Source organism: Piliocolobus tephrosceles, chromosome 17 (assembly GCF_002776525.5).
Source record: "Piliocolobus tephrosceles isolate RC106 chromosome 17, ASM277652v3, whole genome shotgun sequence".
In the NCBI taxonomy this organism is placed as follows: domain Eukaryota; kingdom Metazoa; phylum Chordata; class Mammalia; order Primates; family Cercopithecidae; genus Piliocolobus; species Piliocolobus tephrosceles.
Window position 1 is genome coordinate 59,195,260 of NC_045450.1, and position 16,246 is coordinate 59,211,505.

General features: G+C 38.8%; 1 protein-coding gene across 1 annotated transcript in view; it reads right to left on the reverse strand.

The window, feature by feature from the left end:
- The window catches only part of GLG1 (golgi glycoprotein 1), a 160,151-nt gene that overhangs the window by 77,615 nt on the left and 66,290 nt on the right, over positions 1-16,246 (reverse strand). The window contains exon 2 of the mRNA XM_023202437.1: positions 4,613-4,645. Within this exon, the coding sequence (XP_023058205.1) occupies positions 4,613-4,645 (33 nt within the window). The remainder of the gene's footprint in view (positions 1-4,612; positions 4,646-16,246) is intronic.

The following is a 16,246-nucleotide window of genomic DNA, read 5'->3' on the forward strand; positions in this document are numbered from 1 at the left end:
GCCGGAGCTTGCAGTGAGCTGAGATCGGGCCACTGCACTCCAGCCCGGGCGACAGAGTGAGACTCCGCCTAAAAAAAAAAAAAAAAGAATGAAAGAATAATCGTCATATTTATCAATTATTTTTCTCTTCTAGTGCTATTTCTGTGCTTCAATTTGTGATCCTTTCAGCTTCAAGAATTTAGGATTTCTCACAGCGTGCAAATGTGGGAGAAGAATATTATCAGCTTTTCCTTGTGTGATAACACCTATTTTATTTTACTTTTTATTTTTTGAGATACAGTGTTGCTCTTTTGGCCAGGGGTGAGTGCAGTGGCGGGATCTCAGCTCACTGCAACCTCTGCCTCCCCAGTTCAAGTGATTCTCGTGCCTCAGCCTCCCAAGAAGATGGGATTACAGGTGCGGTGGTTAATGTTTAGAATTTTTTTTTTTTTTGAGATGGAGTCTCGCTCTGTCACCCAGGCTGGAGTGCAGTGGTGGGGTCTCGGCTCAATGCAAGCTCCGGCTCCCGGGTTCACACCATTCTGCCTCAGCCTCCCAAGCAGCTGGGGCTACACCCACCACCATGCCTGGCTAATTTTTTGTATTTTTAGTAGAGACGGGGTTTCACCATGTTAGCCAGGATGGTCTCGATCTCCTGACCTAGTGATCTACCCACCTTGGCTTCCCAAAGTGCTAGGTAGGATTACAGGTGTGAGCCACCAAACCTGGCCTGTTTTGTATTTTTAATAGAGACGGGATTTCACCATGTTGGCCAGGCTGGTCTTCAACTCCTAGCCTCAAGTGATCTGCCTTCCTCTACCTCTCAAAATGCTGGGATTACAGGTATGAGCCACAGTGCCTGGCCTATTTTCATTTTTTAAAGGGATATTTTTTGCTGGATATAGAATTCTATGTTGGCATTTTCTCTCAGCATTTTACATTTTTTGTTTCATTTGCCTCTAGTTTCTATTGCTTGCTTTGTTGAGAAGTCAGCTGTCATTTTCCTTCCCTCAAGAAAATGTCTCTTTTTCTCTGCCTGCTTGTTGAATTTTCTTTTTATCTTTTAGTTTTGGCAGATTGTTAATAATGTGTCTAGGCTGGGCGTGGTGGCTCACACCTATAATCCCAGCACTTTGGGAAGTCTAGGTGAGAGGATCACCTGAGGTCAGGAGTTCTAGACCAGCCTGACCAACATGGTGAAACCCTGTCTCTACTAAAAATACAAAACTTAGCTGGGCATGGTGGCACGCACCTGTAATCCCAGCTACTCAGAAGGCTGAGGCAGGAGAATCACTTGAACCCCAGAGGCAGAAGTTTCAGTGAGCCGAGATGGCGCCGTTGCACTCCAGCCTTGGTGACAGAGCGATAATCTGTCTCCAAAAAAAAAAAAAAATTGTTAAGTGAGTATGGATTTCTCTTGAGGTTCACTAAATTTGCTGAATTTGTGGGTTAATACCGCTCATTAGATTTGGAAAAACATCTTGGCCATTATTTCTTCAAATATTGCTTCTATCCCATTCTGTCTGCCTTTTTTTTTTTTTTTTTTTCTTTTGATAGAGTCTTGCTCTGTTGCCCAGGCTGGAGTGGTGCGATATTAGTTCACTGCAACCTCCGCCTCCCAGGTTCAAGCGATTCTCCTGCCTTCAGTCTCTTGAGTAGCTGGGGTTACAGGTACCTGCCACCATGCCCGGCTGTTTTTGTAATTTTAGTAAATATGGGTTTTTTTTTTTATCATGTTGAATAGGATTATCTCGAACTCCTGACCTCAACTGATCCGCCCGCCTCAGCCTGCCAACGTGCTGAGATTACAGGCGTGAACCACTGCACCTGGTCATGAATCTGTTTTTATGTCCACTAAAGCTGTCTTTTAAAACTACCCATAAGTTCTTAATTTTTGAAATTGTATCTAGTCTGAAAATGTCCAATTGATTTTCTCAATAAAGACTAATTCTGTTGAAATACTTCATATTTTTATCCATTTTAATTTTCCTGTATTTTATTTATAGGAAAATATTTTATTTTCCTCTATTTTATTAGTTATTTGAAGTCCTTGTCTGCTATTAATAATTCCAATATATGAATTATCTCTTCTCTGGGTCTCTCTCTACTGGCTACTTTACCTCTCGATATCTTCCTGTTTCTTCTCATATGCAGCCATTTCTGGTAGCATGCGGGACATTATGCATGCTGTATTATAGAATTTCTGGGTTATATAATTGTTCTCTAAAGAGTCCTGACTGCTTCTTACATGGACCTTCAACCAAATCTCCTGTTTTTTGGATACTATTTGTCCCCCATTTTCAGCAATATCATATCCTTTCTATTCCTTGGCTCTTTGAGAGTTCTTTTTTTTTTTTTTTTGAGACAGAGTCTCACTCTGTCACCCAGGCTGGAGCACAGTGGCGTGATCTCACTGCAACTTCTGTCTCCCCAGTTCAAGCGATTCTCCTGTTTCCGTCTCCCGAGTAGCCAGGATTACAGGGGTGTACCACCACGCCTGGCTAATTTTTTTATTTTTAGCAGAGGGGTTTCACTGTGTTGGCCAGGCTTGTCTCCAACTCCCAACCTCAGGTGATCCACCCACCTCAGCCTTCCAAAGTTCTGGGATTACAGGCATGGAACAGCGCGTCCAGTTGGCTCTTTGAGAGTGCTAAGGCACACATCAACTTTTTTCTGGGTTTCTCTTCTGTCAGATTCAGTCTATTGATGGATTTTGAGGTTTTACCCTAATCTTCTGCTTTATAAATAATGCCACAACAAATATCCTTTTATAGACACATCCTTATCTATTATTTTAAGTGTAACTATCCATAAATTCATAGAAGCAGAAATGCTGGGTCAAAACATATGTATTTTAGGTTGACTGCTTTATAGCTTGTTTTTATTCCCATACATAGGCTTGAACAGAGTTCAGCAAACTTCTGCAGAGGGCCAGAAAGTAACGATTTTGAGGGACCTATAGTCACTGTTGCAGTTACTCAACTTTGCCATCCTAGTGTGAAAAGCAGCCACTGGCAATACACTTATAAATGGTGTGGCTGTTTCAATAAAACTTTATGTGTAAAAACAGGTAGTAGACTGGATTTGGCCTATGTGTTGTAGTTTGTTGATCTATGGGCTAGAGAATGCTTAAATACACACATCCTTACCAATACTGTGTATTTAATTTTTTTTTTTTCTTGTTAAGACATGGGGGTCTCACTCTGTCACCCAGGCTGCAGTGCAGTGTTGTAATCATATGTCACTGCGACCTCCAACTCCTGGCTCAAGGGGTCCTCCAGGCTCAGCCTCCTGAGTAGTTGGGACTGTAGGTGCGTACCCATTTACCAAATTTTTGATATTTGCTAATCAAATGGATGACAACAGTGTACTCATTTTTTGTTGAATTTTTATGTTTTTGATTCTGAGGGAGAATAAGCTTTTTATTGTTTATTGGACTTCTTTTTCTTTTCCAGTGAACAGTCTATTCATGTCTGTTATGTTTATTAATAGCACTTTCTATTAACAAATATAGTCCTTTTCATCTGCATTGCAAAAACATTTTTGGGAGAGAAAGCTTTAATGTAATCAGATACAGATGCAGATATATATTTTTAAAACATCTTTTGGGGTTGTGTCATATTTAGAAAAGTGTTCCCTCTATTCTTCTAGTACTCCTCTAGTTTTATTTTGTACTTGACTTACCTAGGTTTTCATAAGAATAAGTGGTTAACCTAAATAGCCAATCTGTCTCTGCTTACACAGTCTCTGGTCCAACCTACCTTCTATAATGTGATAGAGTGACTTTTGCCACATACAGACGTCCGCTTCTTCTAAGACCCAGATCAAGTGTCACCTCTTTTATTTATTTAGGACAAAGTCTTGCTCTGTTGCCCAGGCTGGAGTGCAGGGGCATGATATTGGCTCACTGAAACCTCCACCTCTTGGGTTCAAGCGATTCTCCTGCCTCAGCCTCCAGAGTAGCTGGGATTACAGGCACGCACCACCATGCCCAGCTAATTTTTTTTTTTTTTAAGTGGAGATGGGATTTCTCCATGTTGGCTGGTCTGGTCTCAAACTCCTGGCCTCAAGTGATCCACCTGCCTCAGCCTCCCAAAGAGGTGGGATTACAGGCACGAACCACCATGCCCAGCCTCATCTCCATTATTAAGCCTTTCCTGACATCAACTCACCTGGAAAAAATTCATTTTTGTGTCTCCAATGTCTTCTGTATAGACTTCTACCAAAGCACCCAATACTTTTGCACAGACTTGATTTCACATCAGTCTCCTTTTAATGTGCTACTATAATGTTTGGCAAATAGAAGATGACTGTGTGATAAGTATATGAGAGAACTTTAAAATAGGAAATTCTAAAGTTGTAAACTTGATAAGCAGAGAATTATTTTCAAATGGTAGCTGTAACTGAAGAAAAATTTAACCTTAAGTACATAAATATTATTTGGGAGAACCTGCAGGCTTCTACAATGAAGGCTTATTTGTTGATTTTACCAGGGTCCTTAAAGTGTGTCATCCTTCTAAGATTAAGACTGTAAGAAAACATAGCACTTTCCAGAACAACAGGAAGAGCATCCCGAAATATGTCATCGTATCTATAAAGCACATATGGTGCATCACAGAAAAGCCATACTTACATGATTGCAGTCTGAAGAAATTTCATTTTCAGGCTAGAAGGAAGAAAAAAAAAGAGATGATGTAAAACATTATATATATATATAGAACCTTTCAAGTTTTCAAACACCACCAAAATAAACTCAAAACAAGAAATTTGAATATTCAACCAAATATGCTTTTTCAACGTAAGCAGTAAAATGGAGCTTGCATATCTTTTAGGCTGTTGGGGAAAAATGTACCCGAAAGGTACATGAGACTTAATCTCTTCCCAATCAATGGTACAGTGTGAAGATGGGGAGAATGAAGAAGAATGTGCTAAAGCAATAAATAAAGCAACAGTGATATAAAGATCCCTAAAGGACACATTATAATTCAGGTTTATTATAGAGTGCAGAGAAAGTCCCTCAATTTTTTTTTTTTTTTTTGAGACAGGGTCTCACTCTGTCACCCAGGCTGCCGTGCAGTGGCGCAATCATGGCTCACTGCAGCCTCAACCTCCTGGGCTCAGGTGGTTCTGTGGCCTCAGCCTCCTGAGTAGCTGGGACTAGAGGCGCAAAACCCCAGCTGACGTTTTCGGTATTATTTATAGAGATGGGGTTTCACCAGGTTGCCTAGGCTGGTGTCGAACTCTCAGCTCAAGTGATCCACCCACCTCAGCTTCCCAAACAGCTGGGATTACAGGCGTGAGTTACCATTCCCAGCCCCCATCAATGATTTTTAAATTGGCCTAATGTCACCGTTGGGAGAAGCTATGTGATGGGTACATAAGACCTCTGGGTACTGTTTTTGAAACTTCCTGTGAGTCTATAATTAATAACAAAAATTTTTTTAAAAACATTTGGAAATATATTCCTATGGATACATTGGCTTTGTAAAGCCAGATACACAGACCACAGATAAAATGAACTTTCAGGCAGGGCGCGGTGGCTCACGCCTATAATCCCAGCACTTTGGGAGGCCAAGGCAGGTGGATCACGAGGTCAGAAGATCAAGACCATCCTGGCTAACACAGTGAAACCCCATCTCTACTAAAAATACAAAAGAATTAGCCAGGCGTGGTAGCGGGCACCTGTAATCCCAGCTACTTCGGGAGGCTGAGGCAGGAGAATGGCATGAACCCGGGAGGCAGAGCTTGCAGTGAGCCAAGATCGCACCACTGCACTCCAGCCTGGGCCACAGAGCAACTCCGTCTACAAAAAAAAAAAAAACAAAAAGAAATTTCAATTCCATGACAGACAAAAGGGTGGACTAGGTTTCACATAATATTACGTAGTTTTGCAATACATATCTCCTTTAGTTTCCTTGTTCGTGCCTTCAAAGGAGACATAACTGCAATAAAACACACCGTAATAAGGCACCACTTCCTGGTGGGGTGCAGTGGCTCACACCTGTAACCCAGCACTTTGGGAGGCCAAGGCAGGCATATTACTTGAGGTCAGGACTTCAAGACTAGCCTGGCCAACATGGTGAAACCCCATCTCTAGTAAAAGCACAAAAATTAGCCAGGCGTGGTGGCACATGCCTGTAGTCCCACCTACTCGGGAGGCTGAAGTGGAAGAATTGGTTGAACCCAGGAAACAGAGACTGCAGTGATCTGAGATTACATCATTGTACTCCATCCAGCCTGGGCAACAGAGCAAGATTCTGTCTCAAAAAAAAAAAAAAGCACAATTTATTTTGAGTTTCCACAGTATTCTAACCTGTTTAAATAATCGGTTTATATAAAGTGAATTCTGTGTGTCTATAACTTAAATATTATCAATTTAGGTAGCAAAACATGCTACTTTAAAAATAAACAGATGTTTTCTGTTCAAGGATAAAGATAAGGCAATAAAGAAAATATAACAAATCAAGTGGCCACACCCAGCATTATTTCAAGAAGAAAATGGTTTCCCTATGGAACTATTAATTCCACTGCAGAATTTAGTAGGCATTAACAACATACAAATTCATCTTTATACTTACAACATATATTAAAATTGACTTTAATTAGGTTGCTAGGTAATCATAAGGTTGTATTATATAACACAGTACTTTTCAACTTTCTCCCTACTTGTCTAACAGCAGATACTTCAATGCCTTTTTAAGGTGCCTTTCTGAGTCTCAGAAATCAGCCTCCACGCTGAGTTAACCTAGCTTAACTCTGTTCCCACCACCTCAGTTTGAAGTTTAACTTATATCTCTAATAGTTTATTAACAGAATGCTTTTACTTAGGCAGTTTTCTATACTATCCTTTTAAAATCTATCATTTAAGTTTTCCCAATCAATTAGCAATTCTAGTTCTTTCTCAAACAAGGCATGGAAAGCAATTAATATCACAATCTTCTCTACTTATACTCATTTCTACTAAACAACAATTTTGGATTAAAGGGGCATTCTTGAAAGAAATTTAGAGCAGTAGAGAATTTTCAAAAAAAATGTAGTCAAATAAAATGTAAGCTCCCCATAGAAAGAAAATTATTGTCATGTTTACAGTCCACAGGACTATATCAGCAAATTAATTACTGTTTTAATGACTTGCTTCCCTACAGCGGGGGATTGGATTATTTCTCCCAATTTTTCGCTTGCATAGGATTTTACATCCAGATCCTCTGTTTTGTAAGTCTATACCGCCTCCTGCTATAAACTGAGTATACACCCGGCTCCCTTATGTTAAGCAAATCAAGATAGCAAAAGAGATGAAAAGCAAGCACTGGAGTCCACATTTGCAGTTAATTGAGTCTCCATGGATGATGTCATTCCTTCCTAAGAGGTGCAGTACTGTGTGCTTAGTAATACTGTTAATGCAACGTAATATAATACAGGTCACTGATGTGCTCAGGCCAATGGAGTTTTAGGAGAGACAATATGAAAAGAGAATTTAAATGTGCCTGGGTAGTTTGGCCTGTATTCCTGCACCCCTGCCATTCCCCATGAGAACATGGTAGTACAAAGAAAAGGAGAGACCCGTGGAGCAGACCTGAACTTAACCCTCAACCTGTAGCCTAAAGCAAAGCCATCTCGAATAACTCATGGGCAAGAAAAACAAGCCCCAACTTAAGCCCATGAAATATTGAGGGTGTCTGTTATGAAGAAAAAATGACTAATATATCTATCAAATAAATAAAATAAAAATATCAAAGCCTTTAAATTAGAACCTGAAATAGCTATGATCTAAAATTAGCGAATTATATTAGAAAGCACAGAACACTACTGTACCCTTTCATGAAGAAATGACATAATACATGGAGACACAAAAGTGCAAATCCGGGCACCAGTGCTTGCTTTTCATCTCTTTTGCTATCTTGATTCGCAACTGACTATAAATGGATTTTATTTTTGTATTCATTCATTCATTTGGTTTTGAGATGGAGTCTTGTTCTGTTGCCAGGCTGAAGGGCAGTGGCACCATTATGGCTCAATACAGCCTCCACCTCTTGGGCTTAATTGATCCTGCTGCCTCAGCCTCCCTAGTAGCTGAGACTAAAGGCACGTGCCATGATGGCTGGTTAGTTTTTAAAAATTTTATTGTATAGACCAGGTCTTGCTATGTTGCCTAAGCTGATTGCAAACTTCTGGTCTCAAGTGATCTTCCTGCCTCAGTCGCCCAAAGTGCTGGGACCACAAGCATGAACCAGTATGCCCAGCCTTTTCCTAGGTTTAGTTTCTCTACCCAGAAAGAAAAGATGATAGAATAGGAATACCCTAAGAACAAGGTTATGGTGTTAGGTCTTTGAGATTCATGGAACCAAATCGTTAGGAAGAATTGTTAAGCATAATTGTGAACAATTAATTTCAGAAATTTAGAAGAGTTTTTAGAATCCAATAACACAGTAGTGGTTTAGAGGAACAGAACAGAGACTACAAAATATGAAATACAAAGGAGCACTTTATACTACCCTTTATAAAGAACCAATAATGAACAGAAATTTCAAGGAATGAAAACAGATGCGGGTGCTGATTCAAGTTTGGTTCTCATATTGCACCATTCTCATTATTTCCTAATTAAACCACTTCCTCAGATAAAGTACATCTATTTCCACAAAACTATAAGTGCAGATAGGCTCACTTGTCTCTAATCCTACAAGATGAATAGCATGAGGAATAACACCCAGAATTACTAAAATAAGATAAAACTGAGGATTTTTTCTTCCTCTTTGGTAATAGTAAAATAATGCCCTGAGACGATCCCAAGAATTAGCCAACAAGTATATTTTGAATAATGATGATGAACTCAAAACTGTGCTAGGCATTGTTGCAAGATACAAAGACAAGACTCTATCTGGTCTCTAATCTCAAGTTGTTTACGATCCATTTGTACAGTTAAAATAGTGAAATCAAACAAGCAAGAGGAGGGACTTGAGATAGGCCTAAACAATTAGAAGAGTGATCTCCAAAAAGGAGTGGATTCCTCAAGGAAGAAGTTAAGGATCCCTTGGGGGTCAGGAAGAAAATAATAGAGCTTCTGTTTTTTAAAAAAGCTTATCCTTTATGTTTTAATGTATTTTTATAATGCATATAACATGGGTGTAACTAATATTTTATGAGTATGTATCTACTGGGGGGGATGGTTACTAATTTTTCAAATGATAGGAAGAACGTGACCAAGATAGAGGAAAAAAACTTCATCTCATCATTAAGATTCCTACCTCTACCTGCACTCTTCAAACTCAGGGCAAAGTGCTGGCTCCTTCAAATTAGAAGCTGAGCTATGTCGCATTATCAGCTACTCCTTATTCTGGAGACAGAAATCTGGGCTTCAAAAAGAAGGGTCTCTCACATCAAGTGTTTACTCATTGGAAATAAAACTGTCCTCTTACAATGGAAAACTGTAAGAAAAAAAGTTATGAAAAGCATCATAAACAGCTGCTAATTTAATGACGAAATATGAGAGAAGTGATTCTTGACGTTGCATATATTAGTATCAATAAATAAACTATTATAAAAGGAAGAATGAGAAAATGAAGAGAACTTTGCACATACCCCATCCCAATGCATCAGTGACTAAAACAGAGAAGGAACTTGGGTAATGCTGTATAAATGATATAGCAAACAAAGGCAGTAAAGGGAAAAGCACCAAGTACTTGGAGACATCTGCTTGACTTCAATAAAGAACATGATTTGAATGCAGCAGGAAATGGTCAAAAAGGAAAACAAACCCCACAAAATACAGAAAACAAAAAAGAACCCTGCCACTTTTCTATAGTATTTAGCTATAGAAGCTATGTGACTTTAGGTACATCACTTAACTTCTCTAAACCCCTAACGATAGGCTTTGAACTAGAATGGGAATTCATGAACAGGCTTTGGGAGTCTGAGATATCTTGAAATTGAATGCAAGCATTTGTGTGTATGTATATTCTTCTGAGAAGAATATCCACAACAGCTATCACAATCTCAAAAGGATCCAAAAGACAAGAAAAAAATTAAGAAATACTGGTCAAACATTGGTTGCGGTTCTTTCCAGCTTTATGAGTCTATAAAATCTGAGATGTGGAATTTAAAAATGTACTTACTGAATTTCAACTTTTTTTAAAGGTAGACAATTTATATTTATATAATGTATATTCTGATGGTTACTACTCTTTCACCTTAATTATTCTCTGCTAGTCAAAGTCACAACAAACAGGTTTCAGAATAAACTACTGAAAAGCTTGAGTCTGAATGTTCTCAAATCAACTACCACATTCACTTAGGAGGGTTTTTACAGAAAGTCTGGAACTAAGATTTCCCCAAGGTGAACAGGCTAAGTTAATGAATCTGGCAGGAGAAATTAAAGGATTCACAAAGCTATCTTGGAAGGTGTCCCAGTTTCTGAAACAGAAATGCTTGGGAGTTGGATATTGTCTAAAATACGGAACATTCTACAGTTTCCACTGAAGTTGAACTACATCAGATCACATAAAGGAATAGGGTCTTTTTTCTAAGACACCTGGTACTACATTAAGTGACAATAGACTTTGTTTATGAATCCCCCAGGAGAAAACAAACAAAAGATGCCAACAGTGTCAGTGCTTCTATGGCCTTAGAAAAATTTGAAAGCAAGCGACAACCTAATGCCTCCTTTCCATTGGAGACACTCTGCTGCAGTAGTAAGTCAAGTCTTCTGGGAGTTTATTCATTAAGAACCCAGTAACTTCCCATCACATGAACAATTCATTTACTAATCTGGTCCAAAGCTCCAAAGACAATGAAGATAATGTAGCTGGTATCTAATAAAATAAGCCCAATATTTTACCAATGGGAAACTTTCCTGAGCAAGTCGAAATGGAATCTCAATTCTCAGGTTTAGAACTACTTTCCTCTTAGTGCCTTATTCTGCCTCTATCAGAATTTATTTTTCTTATTTGTACCCAGGGATAGTGGTTATTTTTTTTCCAAAAGGACAGTGATCAGCACAGGCTTTATGCCTTCCAACAATGCTCTGATTCACTAAAGAGTTGTAGCTGCTTTTACTTAAGTCTTTAATGTTCAACCACCTTTTCAAAAAGGAGTCACTGTACAGGTCCAACAGGAGATTGAGATTTTTTTTTTTTTTTTTTTCTTAAAAAGGCATGAGATACAGAAACTGGCTCTCAAGTGCATATCTAATCACCAACAAGGCTGAATGTGAAGTTTTTAGGGGGAAAGGGGACCTGATATTTTAAAGAAGGAAAAAAGCATCGCTAACCCTATGAGATGAGTATGGCAATAAAGTCAGTCAGAGAAGGTTTCATGGAGGAGGGTACATTTGAATTAAGTCTTAAAGGTGGTTATGGTTTGGTTAAGGCTGTTGTGTGCAGGTTGAGGCAGATGAGAGGTAGGCTGTGCAGGGTGGAGCACTACTAGGCTGTGGGTGGTGTTAGAAGGGCACATTCTGTGCCAATGGCAGAAAAAGTGAGGGACCCCACGACAGTCACTCCTAGGCTTATTCATTTGACAACTCCTAACACATGCTAGGATAACTACAAGGCTTTAGTGAAAATCCCAACGTTGGTCCAATAATGGTTTCTCATAGTTCAAATCAAGACGTCATGTTAAACACAGTGTGATAATTTTTTTTACTTCTATTATTTGTGTGCTTCCCAAGTGGGCAGTGGGATAACAGTTGTAAAATATTACATAGTTACTCACTCCTATAGGAACACGTTAAGTTTTAAAGATAGACAGGCAAGACCCTCACAGACAAATTAGAGCCCATTTATCCCTGGTTCTTAGAAGGTCTCACATAAATACAGAACAGTGAGTAGGCTATGTTAAGGTTAAAACTTGTCTTGTACCTTTAAAATGAAAAATCTCCTCAATGCCCTTTAATTCTAATAAAACAAAAGGGTATATGTATTTTACAATGGGAATTAGCAGAATGATTCAGAGAGCATACTTACTCATAGGTATAAATATACTAACAGGACTTTCAGCTTTGTCAAGTACTAATTAAGTCATCTTCAGTGAAGTTATATCCCTATTCTGAAAATATGAAAACACACAGCAATTGCTAATTACTCAAAACCACCACTTTGGACCTAATGGTTGACCTCCCTCCACCCCTAAAAAAAGACTAACTCCTGACTCCCTGACAGAAAGATCCATTTCCCTAGAGAAGATGTTTTGCCCCAAACTTTACTTTGAGAAGTCAAATTACATCTTCTTTTTGTTTAAGAAAACTCTAACAACACTAGTTAAACTAACCAAATGGAAATACTCAGATAAGTATAATTTCTCATCTTCTCTGCCTAGAGCAGGAAATAAAAAATAACAAATAAGAATATAGTTCATGGTTGACCTGTGAGTGAAAAAAATACATATATACATACACACACACACACACACATGCACACAGCAATCTAGTTACTGAACAAAAACTGAATCATTACATTATAGCAAATGTAATGACTTTTACATTGGATTATAATCTATTAACCCATGAATATAAAAATAAATAAGTTTATTATATAAATTTTATGAAGTATTAAATGTAAATTTTATAAGTATAAACTGTAAATTTTATAAAATGTAAATTACAAAAACGTAATTTTTTCTGCTGTGTATGAAAAAAATGTAAACTCTTTCCTCACATTTCCCATTTATTTTACTATCAGGAATTAGAAACAAGGTGCTTATAAACAACAGGAGATAGGTCATCCTTTCAGAGGAACATTTAGAGATATTCCTTTTCATATACAGAGCTCAGCCAATCTTTTCATCAAATTCCCATCTGGGACTGCCTAACATTTAAGAAATGTACGGATTGTTTTGCAATGACAAGAGTTTTTAGTCTGTTGGGACTAAAAATCATCCCCATGACAGTCTACTATCTGAACACTTTTTCCACCCACCATTCATTTTTTTCTCCATAGGAGATGACTTAGAAATCTAGAATACAGTTTGGTGCTGGTGTTAAGCATTTTTGCCTAAATTATGGGAGAAGGAAACAGAGTCAGGCACTCTATCAAATGCTTGTTCAGATTCCACTTTGGCATCGAAGGGAAGAACCTTGGACAGGTTTATCCCTTTGGCTCCTAGCCATGGCAGGCACACAGCTATCAAGAGATAAAAGGCCTTGCTTTCACTGCTCAGTTGCCTGAATACAGTCAGTTATGGTGTCCACATGTAATGAAAGTGGCACTAATCTTTATAAACTGCTTTGTAGGAAATACATCAAAAAGGTCGTACTTCTGAACTTTGAGGCTGTAACTACACCACCACTACTACCAAAATACAGTATAAAAATTCTGTTGGGTACGGTGGCTCATGTCTATAATCCCAGCACTTCGGGAGGCTGAAGTGGGCAGATCACAAGATCAGGTGTTCAAGACCAGCCTGGCCAATATGGTGAAACCCTGTCTCTACTAAAAACACAAAAATTAGCCAGGCATGATGGCACGCGCCTGTAGTCCCAGCTACTCAGGAGGCTGAGGCAGAAGAATTGCTTGAACCTGGGAGGCAGAGGTTGCAGTGAGCCGAGATTGCACCACTGCACTCCAGTCTAGGTGACAGAGCAAGGCTCTGTCAGAAAAACAAAACAAAACAAACAAACAAACAAAACCTAAAATTAGCTACTCACGGTATTTTTCACATCTCATAAAAGAAGATACAGGATAATGGATCCCCTCAACCTATCATGTTTGACAGGCAAAATGGAAACAAGAATTCTGGAGTATCAGCCAAAGACTTGGGTTTTGATTCCACTTCCATTGCACATTCATTGCATAACAACCTTGATGAAGTCACTTAATTCTTTAAGCTTCAAATTTCGTGTAGATAAAAGAGGTAAACCCTGCTTTACCTACCTCATGGGGCTGTTTCAAGCATCAGGAGAAAAGTTATGTAGAAGGCCTTCAAATATTATAGAAGAGTTTGCAAATGTCATTTGCAAATGACAGGCTACCACTGGCCTGTCATTCTCTGTATAAAAATCTAACCATCTTAAACAACAAAAACGTTACTGCTATCCAAGAGGCCATGCTTCATACAGGCAAAGAATAAGAATTCAAAATACCTGACACCCATGTTTTATTGTATGTGTACAGATTATTTCTGAAAGGATACATAAAAAGACTTATTTTTACTATACATTCTTTGCACTTTTAAATTTTTATATCATGTGTAAAAAAATAAACAAAAATAAAAGGTTATTCCAGTTTAGGATATACATACACACCTCAGAAAACATTTAGAATACATCTTCATGACTTGGAACGCACTTCCCCAGTTCATATTTTCCTATTTTTTCCCCTTCCACTATTTCAAAGGGGTGGTGGCAGGGAGGAAATATGATATATTTACATCCTCTGGGACATAGCAGGTAGCAATCTGCCCTCTTGGAGTCCTATACTGACAGTTCTACTCTAAGAAAAGCACACCAACCATCTGATGATCTGGTTTGAATAGTATAGCTAACTTTTACATGGGAGTTTTAGAATGCAGGGTGAAAAAATTCTCTGAAGGGCACTGTATGAATAACGAACAGAATTATCAACTTTGATATGGCACCCTTTATATTCTTTCTTTCTTTGCCCTGTCATATGATTTGGGACAGCTGAACAAAGGTACAAATTTGTCAAATCAGTAGCTACTACAGCCAAATGCAAAGTAGAAAACTAGATTAGGCCGGGCGCGGTGGGTCATGCCTGTAATCCCAGCACTTTGGGAGGCCGAGGCGGGTGGATCACCTGAGATCAGGAGTTCCAAGACCAGCCTGGCCAACATGGTGAAACCCCATCTCTACTAAAAATACAAAAAAATTAGCTGGGCATGGTGGCAGGTACCTGTAATCCCAGCCACTTCGGGAGGCCGAGGCAGGAGAATCACTGGAACCCAAAAGGCAGAAGTTGCAATGAGCCGAGATCGCACCACTGCACTCCAGCCTGGGCGACAGAGTGAGACTCCGTCTCGAAAGGAAGGGAGAAAGGAGAAAGGAAAAAGAAAAAAGAAAAAAGAAAAAAAGGAAAAAGGCAAAGGCAAGGGAAAGGAAAGGAAAAAAGGAAGAAAAGAAAGAAGGAAAGAGAAAGAAAAAGAAGGAAGGAAGGAAGGAGAAAAAGAAAGAAAGAAAGAGAGAGAGAGAGAGAGAGAAAGAAAGAAAGAAAGAAAGAAAGAAAGAAAGAAAGAAAGAAAGAAAGAAAGGGAAAGAAAGAAAGGGAAAGAAAGAGAAAGAAAGGAAGGAAGGAAGGAGAAGGAAGGAAGGAAGGAGAAGGAAGGAAGGAAGGAAGGAGAGAAAGGAAGGAAAAGAAGGAAAGGAAAGAAAGGAAAAAAGGAAGGAAGGAAGGGAAAGAAAACTAGACTAAAAGAAAAAATTTCCAGACATCTGACAACCCCATTAATGTTTACACCCAGTAAATCTGGAATGATTCTGTCAATGCAATTCATACCAGCAATCCAACTATGTTACTTCTATAATTTTGAAAATAAAATACAAAGGAGGGATGTAAGATTATAGGATTTGAAAAAGTCCTGAAATTATTATAATTTCTCATGCCCCAGACCCAAGTACCTGCACATACCACAATTCTTCCATACTGACCCGTGGTGAGTGCATTGTTTACTTGAACTGGCCTAAGCAAGAGCAAACGGGGCTGAGCTGCCAGAATGTGCAGAACTCTTTCTGTATAACCCAGTGCAAACTACTGGTGTTTCTGAAGAGTACAGCTTGGATTCAGGAAGTACACTTCCATCTGAATTAAGACAGCACACCTCACTGCACAATTCTGAAAGACAAGTAGCTCAAAGAAAGAGACCAGGGCTATACTGGGGAAAAAAATTAATATATTTTAAAAACAGAATCAGACCAGGCTCAGTGGCTCATGCCTGCAGTCCTAGCTACTTGGGAGGCTGAGGTGGACAGCACTCTTGAGACCACGAGTTGGAGGCAGTAATGTGTTATGTTAGAGCCTGTGAATAGCTACTGCACTCCAGCCTGGACAACGAAGTGAGAACTCATCTCTAAAAAAACCTGGAATCTTCTGGTTTTGCAAATGTTAGTAATGTGCACAAAAATCTGATAAAATCCTCAAAAGGTCCCCACATTTCTTCTTGCTTAGATAACATCATTCTACAGTTGGTAGAAAAAAGGTACACATCAATAATTACCACTATATCCAACTATATTATAGTTTAGGAAATACTGATAAACTACTGTAAATATTAACAAAGATGCAATCTAAGAATTACCCCTAATCTCCAAATCACATCTGTGCCT